The sequence below is a fragment of the Colletotrichum godetiae genome, assembly GCF_030913485.1.
Source record: "Colletotrichum godetiae strain CBS 193.32 chromosome Unknown BDP55scaffold_1, whole genome shotgun sequence".
Classification (NCBI taxonomy): domain Eukaryota; kingdom Fungi; phylum Ascomycota; class Sordariomycetes; order Glomerellales; family Glomerellaceae; genus Colletotrichum; species Colletotrichum godetiae.
Window position 1 is genome coordinate 414,940 of NW_026851249.1, and position 27,102 is coordinate 442,041.

General features: G+C 49.8%; 9 protein-coding genes across 9 annotated transcripts; 5 read left to right on the forward strand and 4 right to left on the reverse strand.

The window, feature by feature from the left end:
- Window positions 1-607: 607 nt before the first annotated feature.
- BDP55DRAFT_538952 (uncharacterized protein) lies at window positions 608-1,790 on the reverse strand (the record flags this gene model as incomplete). The annotated part of the gene is made up of 3 exons (XM_060567989.1): window positions 608-1,138; window positions 1,196-1,383; window positions 1,445-1,790. The coding sequence occupies 3 exons, from the start codon at window positions 1,788-1,790 to the stop codon at window positions 608-610; spliced, it is 1,065 nt and encodes a 354-aa protein (XP_060436699.1).
- On the reverse strand, window positions 1,766-2,989 carry BDP55DRAFT_3933 (uncharacterized protein). The gene has a single exon (XM_060567230.1). It carries the CDS (start codon window positions 2,832-2,834, stop codon window positions 1,809-1,811), a length of 1,026 nt encoding a protein of 341 aa, XP_060436700.1. The 5' UTR covers window positions 2,835-2,989; the 3' UTR covers window positions 1,766-1,808.
- A 334-nt stretch (window positions 2,990-3,323) lies between these two features.
- Window positions 3,324-8,083, forward strand: BDP55DRAFT_699565 (putative ABC multidrug transporter; the record flags this gene model as incomplete). The annotated part of the gene is made up of 12 exons (XM_060577897.1): window positions 3,324-3,530; window positions 3,582-3,626; window positions 3,679-3,841; window positions 3,904-4,095; window positions 4,151-4,206; window positions 4,263-4,819; window positions 4,873-5,378; window positions 5,432-6,325; window positions 6,405-7,379; window positions 7,442-7,659; window positions 7,687-7,881; window positions 7,942-8,083. The coding sequence occupies 12 exons, from the start codon at window positions 3,324-3,326 to the stop codon at window positions 8,032-8,034; spliced, it is 4,101 nt and encodes a 1,366-aa protein (XP_060436701.1). The 3' UTR covers window positions 8,035-8,083.
- Window positions 8,084-10,501: 2,418 nt separating this feature from the next.
- On the forward strand, window positions 10,502-12,756 carry BDP55DRAFT_639993 (uncharacterized protein). The gene is made up of 5 exons (XM_060573301.1): window positions 10,502-10,923; window positions 10,991-11,010; window positions 11,062-11,166; window positions 11,229-11,704; window positions 11,761-12,756. The coding sequence occupies exons 1-5, from the start codon at window positions 10,728-10,730 to the stop codon at window positions 12,368-12,370; spliced, it is 1,407 nt and encodes a 468-aa protein (XP_060436702.1). The 5' UTR covers window positions 10,502-10,727; the 3' UTR covers window positions 12,371-12,756.
- A 1,394-nt stretch (window positions 12,757-14,150) lies between these two features.
- On the forward strand, window positions 14,151-16,153 carry BDP55DRAFT_639995 (uncharacterized protein). Its single transcript, XM_060573302.1, has 4 exons — window positions 14,151-14,540; window positions 14,598-15,032; window positions 15,089-15,488; window positions 15,550-16,153. Exons 1-4 carry the CDS (start codon window positions 14,400-14,402, stop codon window positions 16,008-16,010), a joined length of 1,437 nt encoding a protein of 478 aa, XP_060436703.1. The 5' UTR covers window positions 14,151-14,399; the 3' UTR covers window positions 16,011-16,153.
- A 700-nt stretch (window positions 16,154-16,853) lies between these two features.
- On the forward strand, window positions 16,854-18,630 carry BDP55DRAFT_4008 (uncharacterized protein). The gene is made up of 6 exons (XM_060567294.1): window positions 16,854-17,240; window positions 17,296-17,341; window positions 17,423-17,582; window positions 17,634-17,747; window positions 17,811-17,896; window positions 17,949-18,630. The coding sequence occupies exons 1-6, from the start codon at window positions 17,073-17,075 to the stop codon at window positions 18,518-18,520; spliced, it is 1,146 nt and encodes a 381-aa protein (XP_060436704.1). The 5' UTR covers window positions 16,854-17,072; the 3' UTR covers window positions 18,521-18,630.
- A 542-nt stretch (window positions 18,631-19,172) lies between these two features.
- BDP55DRAFT_722229 (uncharacterized protein) lies at window positions 19,173-21,127 on the reverse strand (the record flags this gene model as incomplete). The annotated part of the gene is made up of 3 exons (XM_060578568.1): window positions 19,173-20,821; window positions 20,878-20,956; window positions 21,026-21,127. The coding sequence occupies 3 exons, from the start codon at window positions 21,125-21,127 to the stop codon at window positions 19,173-19,175; spliced, it is 1,830 nt and encodes a 609-aa protein (XP_060436705.1).
- A 2,012-nt stretch (window positions 21,128-23,139) lies between these two features.
- Window positions 23,140-24,985, forward strand: BDP55DRAFT_640004 (uncharacterized protein). The gene has a single exon (XM_060573303.1). It carries the CDS (start codon window positions 23,303-23,305, stop codon window positions 24,557-24,559), a length of 1,257 nt encoding a protein of 418 aa, XP_060436706.1. The 5' UTR covers window positions 23,140-23,302; the 3' UTR covers window positions 24,560-24,985.
- Window positions 24,986-25,275: 290 nt separating this feature from the next.
- On the reverse strand, window positions 25,276-25,719 carry BDP55DRAFT_625214 (uncharacterized protein; the record flags this gene model as incomplete). Its single annotated transcript, XM_060571439.1, has 1 exon — window positions 25,276-25,719. The coding sequence occupies one exon, from the start codon at window positions 25,717-25,719 to the stop codon at window positions 25,276-25,278; it is 444 nt and encodes a 147-aa protein (XP_060436707.1).
- Between the last annotated feature and the right edge of the window lie 1,383 nt (window positions 25,720-27,102).

The following is a 27,102-nucleotide window of genomic DNA, read 5'->3' on the forward strand; positions in this document are numbered from 1 at the left end:
AAACAAGCATCAGGTCATCAAACCCGGGCACAAACCCTGGAGCATCACAGTCTTGCGTCTAAGCAAAAGTTCGGCTTGGCCGAACATGATGCATGTCCTTTTCAACCAATGCGAGCGGTCCAGGATCAGGGTAGCACATCTGTACGACCTTTGAAACATCAAAAGTGTGATAGCTAGATAGTACTAGCATTCGATGAGCTGAGCTCGCAAGACCGCGTTGACGAATGTCACTTTCAAGGCAGCCTTCTCAGATGTCGCCGACGTGAAACCAGCTCGCCACAATCACAGTCATTCTTAGCCTCATGTTGGTGCGGATGAGTCCAGCTGTCGAAGCCTCAGGACCTATCTCGGAGAGAACTGCACAAGAGACAGGCTATGAAAGGCCGCTATAAGCAGAGAAGCGCAATTGGATCTTAGTACTCGGTGTCCAGAGATTTACATGATTTCAAGCGACATTTAGGCTAGAATCACATGTAATACCCATGAGACAGGGCCTACAAGCATACGAGATTCATCGAAAGGACTACCAAATCATACGCACAATGCTCTTTGTCCTCTAGAGACAAATGCCTGTGACTTGAACAAACTTTTGTTAGACTAGATCCGACTATGCTCCCCCATGTCCGGGAGGCCCCGAGTTCATATCAACTGGGAAGAAGTTGAACAGATCTGTCGTGAGAACGTCGAAATTCAAGTCAGGGAATGGGTTTCCCACCGAACCGGCCCCTGGAATTGGCATGCTGTAATCCGTGATCGGTTCAGGCTGTGGTCGGTAAGCTCTGTTGCTGAAGAAGATCAAATCATCCGACGTTGTCGCCCTATTCTCTTCCAGCGACGGAAACTGTATGTTCGTCGGGAAGCGGTCGTCAGTCCACGATGGCGACGAGTCGGCAGAAGCAACATCCAAGAATGCGCCTGTGGACTTGGCTGCGTTGATGGATTGCTCTACAGCCCATACAATTCTCTTGATGGAATGTATAGCATTTGTCACAGGGTCGTCCCCCACTAGAGAGCGCAGGCAGGAGATCGCCATCTGGATAAACTCGAGGTTGTGGGGGTGCTTCGCTGGATGGCGCAAGCTGTCGTACAGTAGAACAGCGCAGGAAGACTCGATGAAGAATGCATGGTATCGGCGTGTCTAAGAGGGACACAGGTTAGCTTGTATTCTTGCGGCAATTGTCCACCGGATCCTTACGTTGCATTCCTCAGGACTGCGCAGCATGTTCCAAGTGAAAGCCAGTGCATCTTGTGCAGCATCTGTTGCGTGTCTGCAGGCTTGTCGAAGCCATATGTCGCCTATCCCGCCAGACCCTTCCCCTGATTGCAGAGCCGCTTCGGCAATTAGAAACGGGCGGAAGATGAGAAGAACTACGTGAAAGTAAACTTCATGCCTGGAAGTTAGCAGCTGATTCTAGTAACAACTTGGGTACAAGGTCAGTCGTACCATTGTGTAGAAGAAGACTAGTTTCGGCATTCCACGCGTCTACACGTTGTACAGAAGCTGCTGTGCCCAGTCCCCACTTCTCGCCATATTGCCGGACATGACTATAGAGCTTCTCGGCTTTCCCGTATAGTTGACGCAGGGAGTCGGTACGTTTGTTGTAAATTGACTCAATAGCTTCTTCAAGTATGTTGGCGAATTGGCAGAGTGCCATCAACGTTGGTTGTCCGTCTGGATAGGGGCAAGACTCAAAGTCCGATTTCTGCATCGAACTGCGCCGTCCAACCACCAAGCTAAGCCATCTATGGGCAGCGATGTTAGGATATTGCACAAGAAGAAGGCAGTCCATCGTCAATCAAAACAAAACTCACATTTCCAGGAAGTAAAGAGACCATAACGTCACCAATCTTCCCTGAACTTCTTCTTTTCGCGAAATCGCACTTGTGGTCCCTGCATGCAGGCCCATGGACAAGGCTTTCCGCGTTGCGATGCCGCTGTGTAAGTAAGCGGAATTAGGTCGACCCATGTTCAGCTGATAGTGAGCCAAGAGAATCGAAAACTGTATCATCGGCAAAGTTACCGAATCTTCGTATATCGCCGCTTCTTTCTTCGCGTGGATGAAGAGTGATTCTGCGGCGTCAGTTTGTGACGTGCTCAATGCTCCTAACGCAAGAGCCGCGAGGAACACTGTCTTCCTTTGAGGCTGAACAGTTGTGTCGAGAGTTAAGTTGAATAAAGTGGGAACCATGTCATCAAGCTCGCAAGGGGTGAAGAACGGTAAAGATGACAAGTGAGTTGTCTTGAAGTGTAGAACGAACTCTTCCGCCTGTAACAGAGATACTGGGCAGCTTGCTGGCTGAGCAGGCTCAACGTTGATCTTTAGCGGCATGCCAAAGAATATGTTCCTCTGCATAAACATGTCCAACCCCGGCCCTCCCTCCTGGACATCTCTGATATGGCTCTGGCCATACTGACCGGAAAGCAGACCACGATGGATCTGCTGCAAGAAAGCAGAGTTTGAAGAAGGTCCGTAGAAGAGTTGTGAGCTGTCGGTGGACTTTGGCGCATGGTGAGCTGCGGCAACGCTGTGGTAGACTTCAGTCTGTGCTACGTGTTGTTGGTGTTCTTCTGCTGAACGTTGAGAAGCAGCTTCGTCCCGACGAAAGCGATCAGAGCCCGGGGTGGATACGCCTTGGCCAGTCTCGGCATTTGTTACCGTCGCCGCGGCCCGCTTCGATGACAATCTCACGCGCGGTTTGAGCCGATACACGCAATCGGATGGCCTGTTCTCACATTGTCGACAGGGTTTGTGACCAGAGCACTTAATCTTGCGCCTGCGACATGGTTCGCACGCCTTGGGAATCTTCCCTCCGAATTTGCTGTTAGACTGCATGTCGCTAACTCCGAGATACGCGACCCTTGGCTTCCCAATCGGAACGTCAGGCCTAGAGGGAAAAGACTCAAAGAGAGGTATGAAGGGTCAGACACGGAAGTGATCTTAATTCCCCAAGTCCGAATAGACTTGAATAATATCTATGTTGCCGCGTTGCGGAAGATGAATGGGTCAAAAAGGATGAGTCTGGTAAAAGCGGATGAGATGATGTCCTGACGTAATTCCGTAAATCCGAAACACCGTAAACCCGCGGCCGACACTAAAAGGGGGTCCACTGATCCTGAGAATCAGAGTCAGTGACTACAACATCCGGAATCAATATACTGACATTCTCTGACGAGATGTGGAGGCTGCTTAGGAATTGATGTTCAAGCTAGGAGAATTAAGAGAACATAATAGACTTCAACCTAATCTGAAGATGCGCATTGTAACCCTGCTCAACTGTGTTTACTACTATCCAAATAGGACTGTCGAATCGTTTCATTCACGATGACCTCAACGCCAGTCTACGACAGCGATCGAACCGTCCATGTCGATGAAAGTCTGCAAGACTTAAGTCAACCTCGGCAGGGGTTGACGGTCTCCCTCCGGGATGTAAGCATTGAGGTTCACGGGCTTGGAGAAGACTTTGGATCAACATGCCTGTCCGTCCTGGCCGATTTGTTTCCATTCGCCAAGAGCCAAACATCTCAAAGGGTAGGAACTGAAGTCCTTGAGTAATTTGAATACTTTGGCTGATTTGAGTAGCACATACTTCATAATGTGACCGGCCAAGTACGGCCGGGGGAGATGGTGATTTGATTGGTGCAACTGCAATACCACTTTCCACTAACACGTTCCCCAGTTGCTGGTTCTCGGGCGTCCAGGATCAGGCTGCACTTCTCTCCTGAAAGTCATCTCTAATCAACGGAACGAGTTCCATCATGTTAGCGGCGATGTGAGATATGGCAATCTTGGCCACAAAGGAGCGCAACAATTTCGAAATCAAGTGGTTATGAACACTGAAGGTAAGGGGCCAGGTCCGCTCTGACGTCGCCGGGTTCAGGAGTCTAATGACGAGACTCACCAGATGACCTTCACTTCCCGACTTTGGAAGTGAAAAAAACGATCGACTTTGCAACGTCTAACAAGCTACCTGGCTCAAGGTCAGAGTCGTCGGCCAACAACAAAGAGTACATATCACAGAAGACCAACGCCATTCTAGACTCTTTGTCAATTGGCCACACAAAGAATACGATGGTTGGCGACGAATACATTCGGGGTGAGTAGTCCAAACTTTTGGCAACTTTGAGGCAACCTCACCTAAATCTTGACAGGGGTGTCCGGCGGCGAGAGAAAGCGAGTCTCTATTGCCGAGGTCATGGCTACCCAGGTAAGAACCTGGTAGCAGCAATACCCCTGATGAACGCCCGCTGATGACATACGCAGGCCCCCGTTCAATGTTGGGACAATTCGACTCGTGGTCTAGACGCAAGCAACGCGCTAGACTTTGTGCGTGTCTTGCGTAAGATGGCCGACGAAGAGCTCAAGTCCATCGTCACAACTCTCTACCAAGCTGGCAACGGGATCTACGACCTATTCGATAAAGTGCTTGTGCTTGCTGAGGGAAGGGAGATATACTACGGTCCCACAACCGAAGCCAAGCAGTACTTCGAGGACATGGGCTTTGAATGTACGCCAGGAGCCAACATCTCTGATTTCCTCACCTCAGTTTCGGTTCCCACAGAACGACAGATACGCCCCGGATACGTAGACAAGATCCCGACAAGCCCAGCAGACTTCGAAGATCTATACAAGACAAGCCCCCTTTTTGAGAGAATGGCACAAGAGATGAACACCGTGTCAGAAAAGGCTCTGTCAGATGAAGTAGAGGGCCTCCTAAGAATCCGAAACGAGGAGAAGAACCGTTCACTACCGTTTCTGTCTCGACAAGGCAGCCCCTACCAGGTATCTTTCACGAGCCAGATTGGAAATTGCATTAGAAGGTATTATTGGCCCCTTTCCACGTTCTGAACGCAGAGTCTAAGTGAAATCACAGACAGTTTCAAATCATCTGGGGCGACCGGTGGTCGAACGCACTCCAGATTGCTTCAGCCCTAATCATGGCGCTGGTCACCGGGAGTTTGTTCTACGATCTCCCATCCGACAGCACGTCCATCTTCACTCGGCCAGGCGCTCTTTTCTTCCCGATTCAACTTTTCGCCATGAACAAGATGTCTGAGACCACCGCATCCTTCATGGGACGACGAATCATCTCCAGACATAAGCGGCTTGCGTTCAATCGGCCCGCAGCGTACGCTCTAGCCAGCGCGGCAACTGATGTTCCGCTTGTCATCTTAACGTACTCCTTGTTCCAGTTGATTTTCTACTTCATCGTTGACTTCCAGCGTGAGTCGGGCCACTTCTTCACCAACTGGTTTATGCTCATTCTTTGTACGCTTTGTTTCGCTTCCTTGTTCCGCATGATAGGAGCTTGGTGCAGGCATTTCGGGCTGGCCTCCCAAATCACTGGGTGGATGACAATGGTTTTCATGGTCTATGCAGGTAAGTTCAACTGTTTCAATCACAGCCGAGAGAGATCTTCTGACCACCTGTAGGATATCTCATACCTGTACCGAGCATGCCCGTCTGGTTCCGTTGGATTTCGTGGCTAAACCCCGCAACATACACCTTCGAAGCGATCATGGCCAAGGAGATGGGAGATCTTGCTCTAGATTGCGTCCAGCCTCAGCTTATCCCATTCGGATCTGCGTATGACAGTAGTCAGTATCGCAGCTGCACAGTCAGGGGATCTACGTCAGGATCGATAGCTATCGACGGGGAAACCTACATGAACGCCCAGTATTCGGTCTACAAAGCACACATCTGGCGTAACGCGGGGATTCTAATCGGACTCTGGATTTTCCTGGCATTAATGACTGCAGTCGGCTTCGAAATCAACCTGCATTCCGACTCCGGCTCGAAAGTGTTGTTTGACCGACGGAGTAAACAGAAGGAGCTAGCCACGAAAGCAGACATGGAAAAGGCGGAAGAGTCAGCTGCCTCCCACGACGTGTCTTCCATGTCTTTGAGCAAGACTGTTTTCACCTTCAAGAACATCAGCTACTTTGTTCGTCACGAAGGAAAGGACCTGCAACTCCTTCGCGGAGTCTCTGGATACGTCAAACCCGGTCAACTGGTCGCGCTCATGGGTAGCTCCGGTGCTGGCAAGACGACTTTGATGGACGTTTTGGCGCAGAGGAAAGACAGTGGCACCATCGAAGGCAGCATCATGGTTAACGGCAAGCCTCAAGGCATCAGCTTCCAGCGGACAACAGGCTACTGCGAGCAGAATGATGTCCACGAGCCCACTGCTACGGTCTGGGAGAGTCTTTTGTTCTCAGCGAGGCTGCGACAGAGCCACAAGATTCCAGATGAGGAGAAGCAGGAATATGTTCGGGGCATCATGCAGTTGCTTGAGCTGACGCCTTTGCAACACGCAATTGTTGGAAGTGAGTTTACCACCGATCATCCCAAGTCCTTTGCAACTCTTCTACAGAACCACGAGCTAATCATCAACGATTTTCCTAGCACCTGGCGAGGGTCTCTCTATCGAGCAGCGCAAGCGCCTTACACTCGCGACAGAACTCGTCGCGAAGCCCTCGCTCCTTTTCCTCGACGAACCGACTTCCGGCTTGGACGGTCAGTCTGCCTACGAGATCTGTCGCTTCATGCGAAGGCTCGCAGCATCTGGACAGACCATTATCTGCACCATTCACCAGCCATCTGCTACTCTGTTCGATGCTTTTGATGTCCTTCTCCTCTTAGCCCGTGGAGGACGGACGACCTACTTCGGACCGACTGGCAAGAACTCGACCACGGTGATCGATTACTTTGCCCAAAATGGTGCCGCTTGTCCGCCGCACGCGAACCCTGCAGAACACATAGTTGATGTGGTGCAAGGTCGTTTCGGTACTGAGATCGATTGGCCCCAGACGTGGCTGGATTCCTCGGAAAGACAAGCGGTCATTACAGAACTCGATGCACTCAACTCCTACCGTGACGAGGAGAAGGACAATCAGCAGTCTACTACGACCGAGGCAGTTGACGAGAACCAGCTTGCTGGATTCGCGACCCCAGTCGCTTACCAAGTCTATCTCGTCACAAGCCGACAATTAGTCGCTCTGTGGCGCAACCCCGATTATGTCTGGAATAAGATTGGACTGCACATCACTAACGGATTATTTGGTGGCTTCACGTATTGGATGTTGGGCGATGGTACCTTTGATCTACAATTACGTCTCATGGCTGTCTTCAATTTTGTGTTTGTCGCCCCTGGGTGTATCAACCAGCTGCAGCCGCTCTTCATTCGGAATCGCGACGTCTTCGAGACTCGCGAGAAGAAGTCTAAAACCTATCATTGGTTCGCCTTTGTGGCGGCTCAGCTGCTTTCAGAGACACCTGTACTGATCGTCTGCGGAACACTGGCGTTTGTCACTTGGTATTTTACGGTCGGCTTCCCCACAGAAGCAAGGATATCTGGACAGGTCTACCTTCAGATGATCCGTAAGCTTCAGTCCAGTCGCGACATTTGCTTTTGATTGTTTTGCTGACCTTTGCTCATCTAGTCTATGAGTTCCTGTACACTTCACTGGGACAGGCTATTGCCGCTTATAGCCCCAATGCCTACTTTGCAGCGCTGGCCAACCCAATTATCATCGGCGCAGGTCTCATCAACTTCTGTGGTGTCGTCGTTCCGTACTCGCAGATTACGGCTTTTTGGAGATACTGGCTTTACTGGCTTGACCCTTTCACGTACCTCATCCAAGGAATGCTGGAGCCCGTGGTCTGAAATGTTGAGGTTCACTGCAAGTCAAACGAGCTGACTTACATTCCACTCCCCGAAAACAGCACCTGTGGAGAATACCTTGCCGACTTTCTCTCTTCTGAGCCGGGCTATGTTGTCGACCCGGGAAATAGCACCATGTGTGCATACTGCCCCTACAGTACTGGCGCGGACTATATGAGAACGATGAACATCAATGACTCCAGCTATGGTTGGAGAGGAGTAAGTCAAGTTCTGCATCCAGACATATGGAAATTCCAAGCTAACTATGAAAAACTACAGGTTGGCATCACGGCGCTCTTCTGCGCTTCATCATACGCTCTTGTCTTTTTGATGATGAAACTGCGGACCAAGACTACGAAGACCGCGAGCTGAAGGGAAGCTGACCAAAAAATCACAATGGTGGAATCAAGGTATACGTAGGGAAGGTGGCCTGTGATTTAAATTAGAGGATAGCGTCTGGCTAGACATTGAGGCGCAATTAGGGGCTTTAAACATTACAGCGTAATATAGCATAAATGCAATCCTTGATCTTTCGGAGATTACATGTTCTTCATTGAAGCGATTCAATGCTTTTTGTAAGATGCCCCGTTGGCAGGGAGCAGACCTAGGTCGTTGGGCTCGACCTCGGCCTCACTGCACCGGATATACCGGCGATATTGAACTTACATTTTCATGACAATGACCACCGCAGTAACCGTGCTTGAACGTAAATTTGATAGGATTACCTAAAGACTGTCGTCAAGATTTTTTTAACTTGTTTACCTAACCAGTGAGAAAGTTATCCGAAGAGGCGATGCTAACTGGAAGGACTTCAACATAGTTGCGTTTACAAACAGGGTTGTACCTACTCCGACATAACCATGTTTTGGCCATTACACCAGTGGACGGCAGAGCAAAGTTGACAGCTGAAACTGAGTGTCTGCGAGGACCATACCCTGTGAATCACATGCAGCGGTCAATGTCAGTGCGCCAGCAATGCACGTGTTACTATGAGTTCCTTTTCTACACCAGTAACGCAGATCAGTGACACGCAAGATGTTTAGCAGCCTTCGTTCATCTAAATCTTCTCTCTCCAAGTACGCGGACACGTGGGCCCAAGTAGTTACGAGGTCTTGATTGTTCCACCTTATTCCGATCCCATCAACTACCTCTATGAGTTCGACTTCTTCAGTACACGCGTCCAGCCAAGTCTAGAAATAAAATCGTTGCCCTGAACCTCGCTGCAATTATTCGGTCACGCATTTAGGGAAGAAATCACCTCCGGATGCCCGCGGCATCCGTATACGTGAATTATGTGTGAAAGCTTCTCGAATCCGAGATAGGCCGTTGCTATACTCATGACTTGCATGTGAAGCATGGGATGATCCTGGACCGGGAGCCCCACGCGGGGTTCAGCCGGTCGAAACGTCCGGTAGCACCCGGGATGGCCATGACTTCAACTTCGACTAAGGCCATGAACAAGGAACTTCGGCTGCGATGATGACTAGTCACATCGTTTGCTAAAGTTACATCGTCTTCGGTTGATGGCAATGAGGTTTCCCAATCAAAGTTTCGGTCATTTGGAAAGAGAGTTACGAGCGACAGACGACGCCGGTGGCATATTCAATCCGTAATCGATATTGCAAGCACTTTCTCAGCGCTAGATATGAGGTTGAGAGTAGGTCAATGTTTCGTCTTTGTCATGGCTTAGTCGGTCTTGCCATTGACGCTTGTACGGTAACTAGAGTGCCTTAGGAAAGAAAACGGATAGAAGAGCTGCTCGCCATTCATGCCCCGACTTGACTGAAGTGCGACGAGTCAATAATATCAGGTGTTTGATGGAATGAATCGCAATGTTCAGTGTATGATTCGGTTGCCCCGGAAAGCCATGCTTGGAAATGATAAGATTACCTTAAACCGAGAGGGTACCATTCCATTTTTCCGGAGACAAGATCTCCTTGTTCAAAGTGCCGTAACTTGCAGTTGTCATACAAAGAGCCTCGTATCATTACGTTGGTTTTGCGATCGTTATGCAGTCGCACGATACGTTGTTGATAATACGGCGAGAGAACTGGAGTTGCTGCGGATTGTTGATATCGAGAAACAGCTACCATGGACAGAAGTTCCTTAATTTTCCGGGTACCAAATCGGTGATAATGCAGAAACAGCTAAAGTGTCGCCCGGCGTTAGAGGTCAGGAGAAGGAGGGGTTGAAGGGATGGAGGCTCTCAAAGAATGCATCATAGAACCCCGGTATCCGACAAGCTTTTCTTTTTGTTGAAAGACCCCTCGCAGATCACGCGGATTCGTTTCCGGGAAGCGCCGGAGCAGTCGATCCGCAAGCCCTCTAGAACGCTTTCGGATCTGAACTAAGAAAGCTTTGTGCGATTAATGGGCGCTCTCATCGCAGCCTCTTGCGTCGTGGCGGTGTCTAATAAGGTTGGCCTGTCCACAACAAAGGCCGGATTTTGGTTTGTCCACCCGAGCCCATCTGTTCCTTGGTACCAGGTTTTAGAGGGGGTTCGTCGTGATCTAGAAGCGAATCTTGGACTAGAGCGTTCAGACATGCGAGACCCCGTTCGGATTCGGCAAAAGGCGTAGTCTTTTTCGTATCGCACTGTGCCCAAAGCTCCTCAAACTAGTAGCAAAATGGCCATTCTCCGTGGAGAGTGAGGTGACGACTTCTCCAAGTCCCTTGATTCTGGTCTCTTTCGACGTCTCATAACTGGCCACAGGGGACACCGTGCAGCACGATGTTTGTTAGAGTTTCGCCCTCCGTTGATCACTCCATGGCGCTAACGATGGTATTGCGCCTCGACCCTGGCAACGTCCGACCACTCGACGAACTCTAAACGGAACTAGAGCGGCCGGGCGAGTCAGGGCCGGTGCGGGTCGCCCCTTGTCGCAGGTCACCAAGTTGTCCCTTATCAGCAGCTTAGAACCCTTTCACCTTGAAGCGGCCGACGAAGAAGAAAGACTTCCACAGCTGCGAATATACGATCGGCCACGGAAAACTTTCGGTGACATTTGTGAAGCGATGAGCCTCGCCATGTGGCTCACAGCTCACGTCGAGCGATTGAAGATACGATGAGTAACGCAACGGCCCTGGTAGGGGCGTTCCCACCCCCGCCTGGCGTCACACCGGATTTCAAGCACCCAAGGGATGCCGGGTGGATGTGGAATGTCGTAGGAATGAGTGTTCTGGCAGCAATCACGACGCTGTTCTTTGGGATCAGAACGTATGTTAAGTTTTCCATGGCAAGACCGTTTCTTCCAGATGACTGTATGTTATCCCTCGATCTCACCTGAACGAAGCGGGGATAGAAAAACTTGACTGATTTGCGACGCAGGGACTTGCGCTGTGTCATATGTAAGATTCAATTGCGTGGAGATGCGAATTGACTGTATTAACACCTCCCAGGCTTTGATCATGATCTACGTTGCGACTGTGTTTGTGATGGCGCACTATGGCGAGGGCTATCATGCATGGGAGCTGACGAAAGAATCGTATCAAGAAGTGATGAGAGTAAGTTTGATGAGCTAGTCAAATCTTGAAGCGGGACACGAGCTAATGCAAATGATTTTCAGTGGCTGTACGCCAGTTCCATCATCTACTGCCCGGCAGCATACTTTACGAAGGTCACTTTACTCCTACTCGAAGCACGAGTCTTTGCCGTGCATGAACGAGTCTCACGGGGGATCAAAGTCTTCATTATCACCTTGCTCATCTGTTACATCCCAATTCAGATTCTCAAGACTGTCATCTGCCTGCCAGTATCAGCCTTCTGGAACCCCAAAACTCCGAACCCGAGATGCCTGAATCAACGCAAAATCTTCATTGCGGATCTGAGCCTGGCAATTATCACCGATTTCTTCATCCTCGTGCTCCCGGTACCACTGTTGTGGGGTTTGCGCATGCCTTTGCGCAAGAAGCTGAAAGTCGCTGCGCTACTTGGAGCTGGAGGTATTGCGACAGCTGTGACTGTCTATCGCATGTATCTCGTCGTCCAGTTCCTCACCTCGACGGATGTTACAGCGGACTTCGTCGTCTTGGACCTTATCACGTAAGCTTAGAACTTCTTCCCATTAGTCCGTAATCGAGCTCATCAGTAGGAATTAGGGCACTGGAACTTGTCATCGGCGTCGTTTGTGCTTGTTTACCTTCCACCAACCTTCTCTACGAACGAACACGAAGAGGAGAAGGAAAGGCAATGGGCAATCTTCCAAGAACTACAGGTGATCTGAAGAAAGGAAGCAGTTCAAGTTCCTCTTACTGGCGCAGCATGTTGCCAAACAAACAACTGAGGACTACACGCACGACCATCACTGTGGCAGAACGCACTACGATAAGCCCAACAGGTCCTGCAAACTTCGATACCGAACTCGCCGTCCTCACTGGTCAGCCGATGGGAATGAGACCATTGACGGAAGAGTTGTTTAGAAAATCGGAGCAGACTGCTGACGACTGGACTTACAATCCCAGAGCAAATTCAATGGATGGGAGAAGAGAAGGCTGGCTGGCACAAGGTGCCGAGAATTCAGTGCAAGGATGTTCGAGAGATAGGGTACCTAATTGGCAAAATCACGAGATGGAGGCCAGAAAATCTTGGGAAGCTGTATGGGAGAAGGCTATACCTCCGGAGGGGTTGGCCTCCATCCCCGAGGATGACGGCCCTCCTCGACTGCAGCTGGCGACACATCCATCACCGGACTGGGAGCACCTGACATAGTAGTTGGGCAAATGAGATATAATGTATTATCGCAAAAGATACCCGATCATAACGAGGAAGAACAGCGCATCACCATCGAGTTGATGGGATGTATAGGAGAGCCGCAGCTGTGGAAAACGACTCGAAGGGCAGTTGTATAATTGGTAGAGTGTATTCAGTCTAGAGGCATTAGCCGGATCCCACGATGAGTACTGAAAGGAGAGAGACTGACTGAATGGGTGATGCCGCCATGCAGCTGAGGCTGTGACGAAGATTACCAAGGGTCAACTTGTAAGAGACGAAATGAAACCAAGTACTATTTGTATACGACGCGGCACAGAACATTTTTTTCCGATTCAACATTGATGCAACCAGTTCCCGAGCTGTGAACAACGTGAGATTTGAGGATTGAAAAATTCAACTTTTATAACTAGTGGTAGACAACGTTGAGTTATCGCCGGTGACATCATGAACTCTCTCAAACGGTGATGCATCGTTTTCTTTCGAGGATGAGAGTCCTTTCAACACCGATTCTCTTATGAGAGCAAGCAAAGCAAGTAGCAACATCACCTCTTCTAAGAAAAAACAGGCCTTGCCTCCTATGTGTCGGTGCAAATCCAAAATGAAGTCGTCTTAAAGTTGAGCAAGTTTTCTGTTTCAGGAACTCGATCATCCCCATAAACTCCGGATGGCTGCACCTTATCTAGCGGGGACTTTGCCGAAGTGGGGCCATTTCAGGGGCCGTTGGGATTAGCCAAGTGAGGTGCCATGAGAGTATAGGTTAAAGAGTCAGGTTATTAAGTGTGATTGAAATACGATTTAGCATTGTGTATTAACGTATGAAGTTACGGGGTTAGGTTGTGATCTAGTGCATGAGACAACGGGTCACACAAAAGCTTCTGAATACGTTGCACAATTCTTCACCGCGGGTTGGATCTTAAGAGGTAGACAGGGCTGAGAGCATATCCCAGTGGAAAAACAATCCACAATACATGATGGTATTACTTCAAATTAGAGGAAAAACTGGCCCAAACGGTATGGAGAAGCAGAACATAAGAACCAAATCACTTGAACATGTCGATTTTGAGTGTTGAAGGATGTGATGTAGGCAGCTAACATGGTTAATACACGCATTGACTGCACGTGGGCAGCTGCCATCACACTCAAAGTTCGGAAACAGCCGGCGACAAGCACTTGGGCCATCAAGGTAGTAATGTTAGAAAAGCGATTGGTGCGGAATTAAATGATCTATGAGCAGATATAGTAAAGATTTCGCTGATCTGGGTAAGTTTGCGGGAGCTAGATAGACGATTCGACAACGGACCGTATCTCGCACAAACGTAATCTCTTGACGCCATTTATCAGATGGTACATAATTAATCCTTTCGAGAAGGTGAAGAGACAAAAAAGACCAGAATGACGCCGTGACTTGGCGCTGCATGGTGGTGATGCCGGTACAATCTGCGGGAGTGTTACAACGGCGCGCTTGGCAAGACTGCGGAAGCCGCCAGATACGATGCGCCAAGAGGCTCACAACGCCTCTTTCAAGTATGTTTGTCCGTATGGCAGTGCTTGTTGCCAAGTCCGGGCGGGTATGTAAGTAAATTTGCGGCGAAGGATGGTGGACTGCCGGGCCGGGGCCACGGAGCCGCTGATTCGTGCGTCCAAGTACCGTGCGGGCCTTGTCCGATAGACACCTGCTTCTTTGGGCAGTAGTGCTCCGCATCGCGACATTGAAGCTCGTTGCTCCCACCTTCCAACCGCTGTTTCTTGACCTTCTGTTTCTAGCAGGACTTTTGAACAATCATCATGTTTTTGACTCGTAAAGCGGTGGAGAGATACCGCGAGGCCCGAGGAAAGAACTGAGGGGAAAGACAACGCCAAGTTGCAATGGGAAGAAGATAAAAGAATGTGGTTTTCGCCCGTTTGATCATCAGAAGATCTTGCTCTGCACCTCTCCGCTCTTTAGGTTGTGAAGTGATCATCGTGGTTCAACCGTCAATTACCCCTGCCTTAGACAACTCCCAGGACCCTTCCTGAACCACTCAAGATGAAGGCAATTACCTTGGCAACCTTGGCCGTTTCGGCGCTCCTCTCTGGAGCTTCGGCCAAGGAGATCGCACCCAGTGAACTCGTCTCTGAGATTTACGACAGTGGTGTCATTCACAAGGACCTCATGGCCCGTAAGAAGGTATGTGATACTAACGCATCTGCTTGCAAGACTTGGTCTAATCATTACAACTCACAGGCATCATGGGACCGCCAAAGAGACGCTGGAGAGATGGAGTCGACCAAGTACACGAGCCGCCTCGCTGAGGAGGGCCCCGTTTCTTGCGTCAACGGTGTTGCCGAGGTCATCCCTGGCGATGCCAACAACACCTTCAAGTGCAACAAGGTCGACTTCTACGACTTCAAGAGTCACTCCGACCTTGGTTCCACCTCCGGCGAGGGATCCTCTTCCTGGGGATGGACCAGCCCTGACGGTCGCGAGTTTGCCATCATTGCTCAGGCTGATGGTGCAGCCTTTGCTGAGATCACCTCCGCCGGCAAGCTCGTCTACCTCGGTCGCCTTCCGCAGTACTCTACCACATCCATCTGGCGCGAGCTTCGTGGATACAAGAACTACGTCGTTATCGGCAGTGAGGCCTCCCGCCACGGTGTCCAGATCTTCGATCTGACCAAGGTAAGCTCAATATCACCCAACCTACAGACTCTAGCAATACTAACTGTCTGTGACAGCTGCTGGACATTGACCCCGCCAGCCCGGTCACCTTCAGCAACTCCCGTGACCTTACCGGTTACTGGAACGGCCTTCCCGCCGGCTCCACCCACAACATCGTCATCAACGAGGAGAAGCAGTACGCCGTTGCTGTCGGCGCCCAGCCTCGTTCCAGCGCATGCCGCTCCGGTCTGATCTTCATCGACCTCAGCGACCCTGCCAACCCCACTTCCCCGGGTTGTGCTGCCGGTGACGGCTATGTCCACGATGCTCAGTGCCTCGTCTACCGTGGTCCTGATGAGAAGTACTTCGGTCGTGATATCTGCTACGGTTACAACGAGGATACTTTGACTATCTACGATGTCACCAACAAGAACGAGACCAATATCATCTCCCGTACCTCCTACGAGGGTGCTAGCTGTAAGTTCCTTCGGTTCATTCATTCGTTCAATTTTGGAGCAATTACTGATTGGATACTTAGACACTCACCAAGGTTGGGTCACCAACACCGAGTGGCAGGAGTACCTCGTTCTCGATGACGAGTATGATGAGGTTGACGCCACCGGCCCTGCTGCCAGCGGCTACCCCATCACCTACTTCTGGGATATCAGATCGCTCGAGGCTCCCAAGCAGACTGGATACTACCGCAGCGAGGCTTACGGCATCGACCACAACCAGTTCGTCATTGACGGCCTTGCCTTCCAGAGCCACTACGGTGCCGGTCTCCGCATTCTCGACGTCTCTTCTCTGCCCGATGACCCCACCGGAGGCGGTGTTTCAGAGGTCGGATTCTTCGACATCTACCCCGAGAACGATGGCGAGCCCCTTGGAGGATCAATTGACTTCGTCGGCACCTGGTCTCACTACCCTTACTTCAAGAGTGGTCATATTTTGATCAACACCATTGAGCGTGGTGCCTTCGTTGTGAAGCGCTCTGCTTGAATAACTTAAGACAAGGTTGGGTAATACCTGTATGCCTATCTTGTCTTGTTAGTAGACGAACTTGTACATACCACTCCGTCCATTGAAAATCAATGTGAAGAAGGACACTTCATCCTTAATGATAATGAAGAATGTACCTAGGGAGAATATCATAACATTCACTCTTTCTCGTGCACTCCTGTCAACTTGACTGACTCATATAATCAACGCTGAAAACTTCAATGCCTCGGCTCTTGTGTAGCCATAAAGTGTCCAGAAAGGAGATCTTTAGTTTCAATCAGGTGATATCCAGTAACATGCTTGTAGAATGCTTAAGAGGCTCTTGCTAAAAGGAGAATCTGCCTTCTAGAACCCGTCGTATCGTTAAGCATTTGGCGCAATAAAGTCTATAATTTCCCCGAAACCTTGTTTCCCGAGCCAAGAACGGTGGGCTTCTGGCTGGATGGTGCTTTGAATTCTCAACAAGAAGGACAGTCTCATACTTGTGTCGACTCATTGTGTCGACTCAATCGCCCATATTGGTAAACTTAACAAGTAACATATCGACTTCATTATCGTACAGAAGCGCTCATGATTGGGTGTCTGACTTCAGCTTTTCTTCGGGCAGCCAAAATGCCCGAGTGCCGCTATTGTGTCTTGGTCTGATGTGACCGTAGCAACGTTGCCTTTTAAAGTTGCGACTACGAAACGCCACGAGTCATCAGTCAGCGCCAGATCAACGTCTGCAGCGACCAGAGCGTTCCCAACAACACCCTTTTTGGGTCTAGTTGGCAATTGCGGACAAGCGTTTCCTCGGCCCCGGCGCGTTCTTGATTTCAGCATTTCGGAGGCTAATCTGGGAATGCTAACTTCACGTCTTCCCCAAGCCTACTTCTGTCGGAAAACGTGCCTGCATGGGGCTCCTAAATGAGACGACAGCTGGAAAACCCGCCGACTTCATATATCACAGGTCCGCCGACGATATTGCCGCATCGCCCATTGTCATACACCCAACAGAAGCCCTCTGATTTCGATAGATGATTGTCGCTTGATGAATGCGTCGGCGGACGCGCGTCCTCAAGCATGGCCACCGGTCAACTGGACAGCATCTTGAGACGCGATGACAGGTTTCTGAAGGAGATGTGGACTTGGTTCGGCGTAGGGGCTCTTGTCATCCTTTTGCGGTTTTTCGTCAGGATTCGTATGGTTGGTCCCAGAGGCCTCAAGGGAGATGACTACATAATGCTTGTTGTAAGGCGAAACTCAATCGATAACGCGGCACTATTCTGACGGTCCATCTTGGTAGACTTTGTTCTTATACACGGTCTGTTTTGTCATGGTGGACTTAGTTTGTGAGTATGATCACTAATCGGGGCTCCCAAGTGAACATTCAGGCAATTGGCAGAACTGATGTGTGTGTACCTACTACCAAGATCGATATGGCACGAATGTAGACCTCACAGCTGCTCAAATTAGCACTCTATCCGACGACGAAGTAGCACGACTTGTGCAAGGTTCTAAGTTCCAGCAAGTCGCTTGGTACTCGTATACCGCATATTTGTGGTCTATGAAAGCAACCCTACTGTTCTTCTAGTATTTCACCTTTCCAATCCTCTGAAGAGAAAGAAGCTGATGATATTGAAGTAAGCGAATGACTTTCGACCTGTGGCAAAACGCGAGAGTGCTGAAACATCTGACGTGGTTCACGATTTTGTCATACTTGGTTGTGGTTGGAACAATCACCTTTAGCTGCATGCCGTGAGTGCTGGACTTTCAATCAGTTCCTGATGGAATGTTGCACTAATGGCAGTGATCCTACAGATTTTCAGATAATTGGGGAGTGAGGCCCTTACCTAGCGAAAAGTGTGTCTTCAAGGCCCAAAATCTGCTAGTATCAACGTTTCTTAGTAAGTCTGACAGAAAGTCTAGCTAAGAACTTTCAAGCTGACTAGAGACAAGACGTTGTGACCGATGCAGCCATTCTTTGTCTGCCCCTGCCCGTTCTGAGGGAAATTAGGGTACCCTTTTACAAGAAAGTATTCATAGCAATACTGATATGCTCCGGCCTATTTGTCATCGCGGCCGCGATCATGCGAGTCGCGGTAACTCTGGGCTCAGAGCCTTCAACAATTACAGTGAATAGGTGGGGAGTCCGAGAATGCGAAGTTGGTCTAATTGCTGTTAACGCACCCATTTTACGTCCTCTGTTCTCCCGCAGGTTTTGGCAGTGGCATTACCGGCCGCCGGCTCGAACGCCAAACCCCATGGAGAGTGCAAGAAGAAGCAGAACGACGGTTGGCGGACATCGACGTAGAGTTATTAAAGAGGACTCACTTCTTGGCTGGGTAGGCTCCACTACTTCAAGATTAGGAACCATTGTGGGAGGGACTCAAGACCGTGGGAATACAGTGGATGTGGAACTAGGAGACGCGGCCAGTGAGCAGGAGCTGGAGCCTCTTGACAAGGTTGAGGACGTTGAAAGACAGAGTTCTCATAACCCCACCAATGACGAGATAGCGAAAAATGATTAAATCAGAGGTCGGACAGTTGTAGGGGTCAATATACTTGAGTAATCACATGGGGGGAACAGGGGCGCATTTACAAGTTGTTTTGTATCAAAGAAAAGCGAATGTTGGAAGAATACCCAGCCATGTAGTACCTTAGCATAATAGAGCTGATGGCCTGCACTCATGTACACAAGGCTACTTCGGGTTTCGGATAAACCAAGGCTCAACAGAATCAAAATCAGAATCACAACATCGCCTTGCGAAACCAAACCTCAAGTCTCCAACCCAGTACAAGATCACAGCATTTTCGCAAATTGCGGCAAGACAGAAACAAAACTGAGCAGCCGAACCTCCAAGTCCATCCAAGTCTTACTCGTCCAATTACTGCAGCAAATATCATACTCCTTGTCCCCATATCTCAGCTCTCTTATCAATGGTCCAGGTGGAAAGGTCATCATTTACTCCAGCGTCCATCAACTTTGTCTTTAGACCTTTACTCAATCCGTTTAGCCAGGATACTCGGCGTTCGGTATGTCGTCTCTGAATCTCAAACAAGAATCACTCTTTACAATGGTGGCATATTTGGCGGTCTTCGTTACAGTGCTCTTCCTCGCCGATTCCGTTCTCCCAAAATCAGTCTCATCAGCTCGGAGGGTTACCAGTAGCTAGCGAAGATTCACAAAAAGCACCTGGAGGTCTCGGGTCGCTCTTCAGGGGTGGGTGATCTGGAAGTCGATTGACTACGCTCGCCCTCCAGAGAGGCATTTTCGGGCTCACTTTCTGTGGCGGGATGATGGAGAGGCCATAGAAGAATCCTGCTGGGGTAGACTGGACCTAGAAGCCGAAGCTGTTCATCCAGGTCAGTTGCTTGGGTCTCACTCACAGCAGTCATGACATCATGAAGGAAATCATCTTCATAATACGCGGAATGGCTCTCAGGCTGCACAATCGGGTAGACAAGAGCATCGATACTGGCATTGACACGAGCATCGACGTCTTGAGAACGAAGCGGACAAGGGGTATCAGCTTCGTCAATGCTGCTAACATCAACGTCGCGAACACGACGACGACGAGGGGCATCGACCGTGTTATGGCTGGTAGCAGCTTCAAGACTGCCGGCAGTCTCCGAGTCTCTCAGCCAGTTGTTCACAGCGCCGCGGTTCAACACGGAGTTCTGCAGGCGAGGAAGCTCCCTGTGAGGCGGCACGAGAGGCGGTGCGTCTTCCATGGGGCCGAGCAAGAAGTCAATGGAATCGTCCTCGTCCCACTCAGAAACGCCAGCAGCACCAACAGGAGCCTCTATCACCGTAGAAACATCATCAGCGTCGAGGCCGGCTCTGTGTAAAGGCTCATGCTCGAGGTAGGCTATCGAATTTGGGGATGGAAACGAGAGCTGACGATGTGGGCCGTTGGGTAGAAAGGGAACCACAGGAATGCCAAATGAGCTCTCATCGAAGAGAGGGCCGAGAATTGGCGGCGAATTCGGCTGTGGCCTGTTTTGTTGTCTTCTGGAATACTCAATGTCTCTAGGCCCTGCCGGCTTTTTGTTGTCACGGGCGTGCAGGGTACCTTGACCCTCCAATCCACGGTTATTGTCGACCTTGGGTCGCTTGAATATGCGTAGAGGTGCGGGAACCATAGAGGTTTCAACAAAGCCGGCGTACTTTGTGAGATGAAGGGCCGAACAAAAAGCCGGCTGGTGAAAGGTTCCATCAACTTGGTTGTTGTTTTCCTCGCTGATAGTGAACAAAGGCTTGGCCTCGGTGTCAGGGTAGATAGGTTGGGTTGTGTGAATGTTTTGCTTCTGCCTCGCCGTGAGTTTCAGGGGCATAGGCTCTTCCGATGGAACGAAGGTATCCGTTGCACGATTGTCTTCAGCAAGTACTTCTTCGAATTCGTGACATCCAAAGTCACCCAGGAAGTCATCAATTTCCCCAAGCATATCCGTGACGAGCTTAGGCCTCTGCTGCTCTTGTAGAGCTTCAGCACAGATGGGCGAGGAACTGGAAAATCCGGCATAGCTATAATGGCGCTCTTCGAAGACACGGAGTGGCCCGAGTGGAATGGGCTGGTGAGTTTTTTCAACGTCCCTGACAGCTGTGATGATCGAGTCGTTGTCATCGTGTGTGTGGGACAAGTTCCAGTTACTTTGCGTGACGCCAAAATCGTATTCTGGTTGAGAGTCGACAAAGAGCTGGAACCGACGTGTGGGCTTGAACAAAGCATCCTCAGTTCCGATTGCGCTTCTCTGGCCGAAAAGGGGGCGAGAGGGTCGAGGGGGAAGTTCGTCAAGAGGACTCAAGAGATTCTCGCAATCCCACGCAGCTTCGAAGTTCATAAGTTTAAAGCAATGTCAAAATGAAGAATGAAAGAGAGCATACCTGGGATTGGGGAGCTCCGTCGCGATTCCTCAATGCTTGACGTATCCGAGAAACCAGTCTCAGAGGGCTCAGGCGATCTCTAGTTGCCTTCGTCGTCAAGAAACTGATTGAAAGAGGTGTATTGCGGGAACACGTTGCTAGTATCCACCAGATGATAAGTTGGGAGCATGCTTTCATTGGAGTCGGCAGCCGAATGAGCGTCCGCAGTGTTGACACTGATTATCTTGGCCGTGTTCAAGAAGCTGGCCATCGTGAAGCAGGCGTAAATCGAAGGTCGGCGCAAAGGTCCAATTGCACTCACTTGGCGCGTAAAAACAACGGACCGTGACGTGTTGGAGAAGAAATGACTGCTGTTGACCGCAAGATGGCCACGGCTACAGTGACCGGAGTCTGGATTGTCGTACGCGTTTGGCGTTTCGCGTGGGCTCTTGAACAGTAGCGCGAGGCCTTGCTGAACAACGCCACTAAAAGGCATCTTCAATGACTTTACTCACTAAGATTTGTCAATGTTAGTCAGAAGAAAGTTGGATTGAAATTTTTCTTTTGCTTGATCTCTGGTGGTTGCGAAGCCAGTTTACTGGAGGATGTCCAAATGCGAAAGGGCACTTGCCTGACTAAGTCTTGCCTTCGATATTGGATGGATTGGCAAGACCCTCGAAGGCTTTCTGTCCAACTTCGCCGAGGTAAGGATTCAGTGCGGTCAGAAGAGTACAGTGGATTACTTGCACAAGTCTACCATGAAACATCAATGAATGGTGAAAGTGGAGTTGCTCGGATACTGAGTGTGATCAAGCTAGTTTTGGTTCCCTCTCACGATGGGAAAGCTAGCAAAGGGTAGAAGGATCGGCAGAAAATTGCGGAAAGTCGCGGAAATTATTGTGTTGATGAGGAAGAAGAAACGAAAGGAAGACGGCGAGAATTGAAGGGGCGTTGAAGTAGTCAGAGGGTCGGCCGAAGGGCGGTAGGGCGGTAGGGTCGTTTGGTCGTCCCATGTTAGCAAAGTATCTCGAGGCATCAGCCACCAGACGAGTCACGAGGACCTGTGAGCTTCACCTGAACGCCGATATTCACCTGAAGTGGGCCCGTTTATGAGACTTCACCATCTCAGACTTTACCTTCCAAAGGTGAAGTTGTCAAACGTCTGGCCTCCGGACTTCGGTATGGTCCTGGCAATAGATCCAGCACTGAGTACCGCCTCGGAGATAATACCTTCGGTCTGCTCCACATGCCAAGATTTTAATCATGCAGCCCGGTATCCATGCCGGACTATCGTCGACCCAGGATATAACCTCGAGTATCCTCTTCCCTGACTGACAAGCTTAACTAGGTAAGTTAAGATAAAAGTGGCGGAGATCCGGTGCTGCTTATAGCAAAATTTGGAGCAACCAGCACAGGCAAGCACAAGAGGGCACATTTAGATTCGTTGTGACATCGGCGATTTTGTGAAGCTTACAATTTGGAAGCAGTGGTATTATCTAATAATAATTACACGGAACAACTTACAGGTGACAAGGCTCTTTAGCGCAAGTCTGTTTGGCTCTTTATCCCTCTCTTAGTCTGTCGAGGGCCTGACCAGGATCATGGATGTTGTCGTGATTCGCAAGGGATGCTTTTTCGACCCAGATTTGTGACGCTTATCGTCTTTAGACAGGCTGGAAAATATCCGAAAACTTATTGATGGTATTGATTGTATAATTGCGTCCACGGGCTCGTAGTCGGTGACAGCCGGGCCAGAGCCATGAGGAAACGGGTCCATGATTTGATTCATCTACACACATCATGTTTACCCAACGCCAGAGTATCGACTCCTAGCCTACAACAGCTTAAAACCTCCGAATTGGGAAGACTCAAACCGTAGATAATTTTCATGTTCAGACCCCTGTCTTTCGTGCCATTCGCTAATACAATATTGTCGTATCTGGGGTCGAACTGTAAGCTTACGCCCAGTTATTGGGGCCCACACGACACTCTGGTGTGCGTCAATAGCGTGAGAGCCTGAGAGGGAACACAGGACAAGGTAAACGTTTCCTCGCAGCTCGTTGGTCCCGAATGAGAACCCCTCTTCCTGGCCGCGCAGTGAGCCCATCCGCTGCCGAGCCCCCGAGAACATGCAGCCAGTCTTCATTGCATTCATGCAGGTTTGTGGTAGGGCACCAGCATGCCCTGACGTGAAGGACCCATGTAGCTTTAAGTTGCTGCCTGCTGAATCCCAGATCCAGGGAAGAAAATCCTTCTTCTCTGCAGTCAGCATTATGGGAGCAACGGTCAACAGTTCGTTGGATGTGAGACCCCATCAATACATATAATTGATTGTCGGTCGCTCACACATTCAAAGTAAAGTAATTACCTTAGTCAAATAGCGCTTTTATTCTGGCACCAAGTCGTACGCACCCGCTGCCTCGCAAGCAAACCAGACTCATTGACAATGTCGGATCAAGCCGATGCTCCGGTCTTTGGCGCTTTCAGTTCGCTGCTGGGTTACGTTGGTGGACAAGCTGCCACCAGCGCAATCTTCGAGAGGTTCCTTTGGCCTCAGCGGCATTTCTCGTCGTTCTCCATTTACGACATGCCACGACTTGCATGTTTGTACTCTATGGCAGGCCCCATTGGATCCATTGCTCTTGATGTTATCGACACTGCGTATAAAAATGGGCTCTTTAGCGGAGCTGTACAGGGCCACATGCTTGGAACACACTTTTACCGCGACCTCGAATGGACGTATATTCTACACTCTCGTGGAAGCGAACCCGAAAGGGAATCGCAAATTCGAAACTGTCTTTGGGTCCAGGCGTTACTCAACATGCCCCTCCCAACTATTAAAGAGCCTCCAATTCGACAGCGCAATGACACCGAGAGTTGCAAAGTCCCCCTTGAGGAAACGACGAAACCAGTGCGCGCTAGAGTCGCTGTGAGCCATTTAGTGCTTTCCAAAGCTACAGAAGAAGACCTCGGCAACTCTAAAGCCCCTTTTATTTCCGAAGAGATCAAGCACGTTGACTTGCTGTGCTTGGTGGAGATTATCCTCACCGAGTGTGTGGGCATCTGCATTATGATCTGCGTCGCCGCAATCACTGGCTCGCTATGGAGTATCATCTTCGTTATACCGCTCGTCCTTCGATTGATCAGCACTTTGTTCGCCCTTGAACGCGAGGGGTTGACCCCATTCTCAGACACTGTCGACGAGGAACAGACGCGGGACTGGGAAATCAGTTGTCCAGCAATCGAAGGAAAATTTATGTTAATCACCGGTCCGCCCTCCATCGTCAACCAGTTCTTCCGACATTACGGACATCCAGTGCGAAATCGATTCCGTGAGGTCATTCAGCTGGCAGTCGTAATTGCTTTTGGGACTTACTTTCCAGTGGGTCTTCTTTGTCAAGTTACTTGGATGCCCGTTTTTGTACAGTATATCTGGACAGTCTGGCAAGTCTGGCAAGTCTTGGCTATGCATTTCGATCGATATACCCAACGAGGGACAAGTCGTACGACCACAGATGCCGCTATTGCAGCGAAACTATCCAAGAACTTTGAGAACAGTGACTCTGACCGAGTTTTCGGAAGCAGCATCTTGTTTGGGCAGAGAAGAAATGGGTCTGCCGTTGTGAAGGCTAGTCTGTCGTTGACGGTGGCGGATAGCTATGCAGACGGAAAGAAAGTCCTGAAAAGCGCGGTTCGGAAATAGTTCAAGGAACTGTTTAGTCTGAATTTTTTGCTGGTTGGCCGACTAGAAGATACGAGCCCTGTATGTTCCCACAAGAACAATATAAGCGTAAGAGACCGGCAGGTAAACAGGAGATAGTTAGATCTTCGCATCAAGTGGATCTAGTCTACAGGCTAAAAACCGAGATCTTCATCATTCCATCGTGCGGTCGCACGTGTTTTCTGTACCTATCCTTTTTGAGTTACGATTTGCATGCATCGTAATGGTGCGAGAGACAAGACCTCTTGATGTCTCTTACAGTGTCAACCTCAAATATTGCCGACGGTTGCCTGCTCAGAACACGGCCCATAGCTATACCATGAGAGTGGCTGAAGTCTGGTGAACAGAAACCTCGATTTTGTTCACACCTTTTCTACACCCCGCCAATCTAGAAGATAAAGAAATGAGCCGAGCTCACTGTGTTTAAAGCCCAATTCATTCATCGTGCAAAACGCCTCTTCAACTATGAAAAGTCCCCCAGAAATTGCGTAACGGGAACAGGGAGAATCCACAACCCCCTGAAAATGATCAAACTCTCGCGAAACCCAAAAGATCGTTTCCCGATAGCTGCTCTCCGACAATGATACTGGATAACAGGGAGTGACGTGAATCACATTGCGGCTGGAATCGTCTTCAGCCACCTGGTGACCAGATAAAATGCCTTCGCACATCATCGGAAAGAAGTCAAAGTAAGACACCTAGTCAACCTCTTGTTCTTTTTTGCTCTCTGTGAAAGAAATGACAAAGCCATCGTCACTGGACCAGTCCTGGTCGCTGGCAGTGTAGTCAGAGCCGGTTCGTTCAGCGTATGTACACGCGGAAACCATCGTCTGACGGGTGATTGAAGATTCAGCACCGGTCGCACTTTTGCGAGCACTAAAATTCCTGGATGTGTTTGCTTCCCTGGGTATCTTGGCTGCGTGAGATTTGGATGGCTTGAAAGACCTTGCTACCGAGTCCGCCGAAGGGCGTCTCGTGACCGAGATGAGCTCCGAGGGCGCCTGTTCGGATGTGATCAAGTCCAAGTTGGCTCGTTTGGATTCGGACTGATGGAGTGTTATGGAGGATACCACTGCATGTGAGTGATCTTGAACAAGATGGATGAGCTGGTATAAAGCTTTTCGCAAATGTCCAGTGGCCATGTTCAGCCAAGGCTGAGACAATGGAGCCTTTGCTCGTAGGGCCTGTGTCAACGAGCACATCAGTTGTCTGGTGATATCTGATGCAAGGGGGTGTCTTCTTTGAGATAATCGAGCGCGACTTACTGGATATGTCCATTATGGTAGCCAAGCTTTTCTGAGTCGAATCTCGCATCACCTCCTACACTTCCTACTAGTAAGGTACTTGACGCAGGATCGAGGGTCGCAGACAGAGGACCTCGTCGCTTAAGTGGGCTTGAATACGCTTTGGGTATTTCGGTTTGCTGATGTGACGGAATAGGGGTGGGAATGGAAGATCAACAAACCCGGGAAGAACGAGGCAGTACCGCTCCTTGATATGGAGTTGGCTGGAAAGGAGATCTGGTGGAAGAAATGGGAGATGGTGATGAGAATATCACACGAAGCACAATCGGCAATTGTCGCGTAATTTTGATTCTGCCGCAAGCGATATGGAAGAAGGAACGCCGAATGAAAGCCCGCGTATAGAGAACATGTTAACACGCTCAAATGCCGTAGCAACAACATCACCGGCCAGACTGTTCCTGATTTCACATTTGCTAGCCCAGACACAAGGGTGGGGAAGCTGGAGTGAATCGATTCACTGAAAGGTGAAACAGAACAAAAATTCAGGTCAAGTGAAAGATAAGGATGAAGTTGAGTTGAAGGTAATGCGACGGAGTTGCTCAAAGCTGAAAGCGCACCTCGGGCTTTTTCGTGATATTTCCTAATGAGGAAAAGCGGCTGGCCATTCCGACTTCACCTTGGATCAAGTCAATAACTATGGGTTCACAGCAATACAACTGAAGGATACATGAGGCACAGTTTAAGTATTAAACGCGTCAGCATCTCCACAATTCATGTAGATATTGATGATGCTCTGGTGTGGTGGCAACCTTACCAACGAGAGCCGTGTTCACGTAACAACGGACCAAAGGAGGCCGCCTCACTTTAGGCCTATCCTCTTCCTTATAAGTAGGCCCTTCGATTTCGTACTTTTCGAGAAATCTTTCTCCTTACCTACCACTGCGTCACCGCGACTTTCCCCGCGACTTCCTTCCGTTCCGCCGTGCTCAACACGATACACCTTTCCCTACGTACCACCGGTAACCCATTGTCGCGGCCTCTTGTCACATCTCAACTCTCCGGGATATTCGGAAAAGCCTTCTATCAAGCTGCTCTGTCCTCGTCCACTCCATTTCGCGAGCACGCGATAATCGTTTACCGTAATTTGCCTCGTTGCAGAAACGCGCAGTGACCCTTCACGTCACACAAACCCATCTCTTTCACAAGTAATTTCACACCTTTCGCTTTTCGCTGTGCTCCTATTCTGACAAAAGCTGATTACTACAGAATCCAGGATGGGTT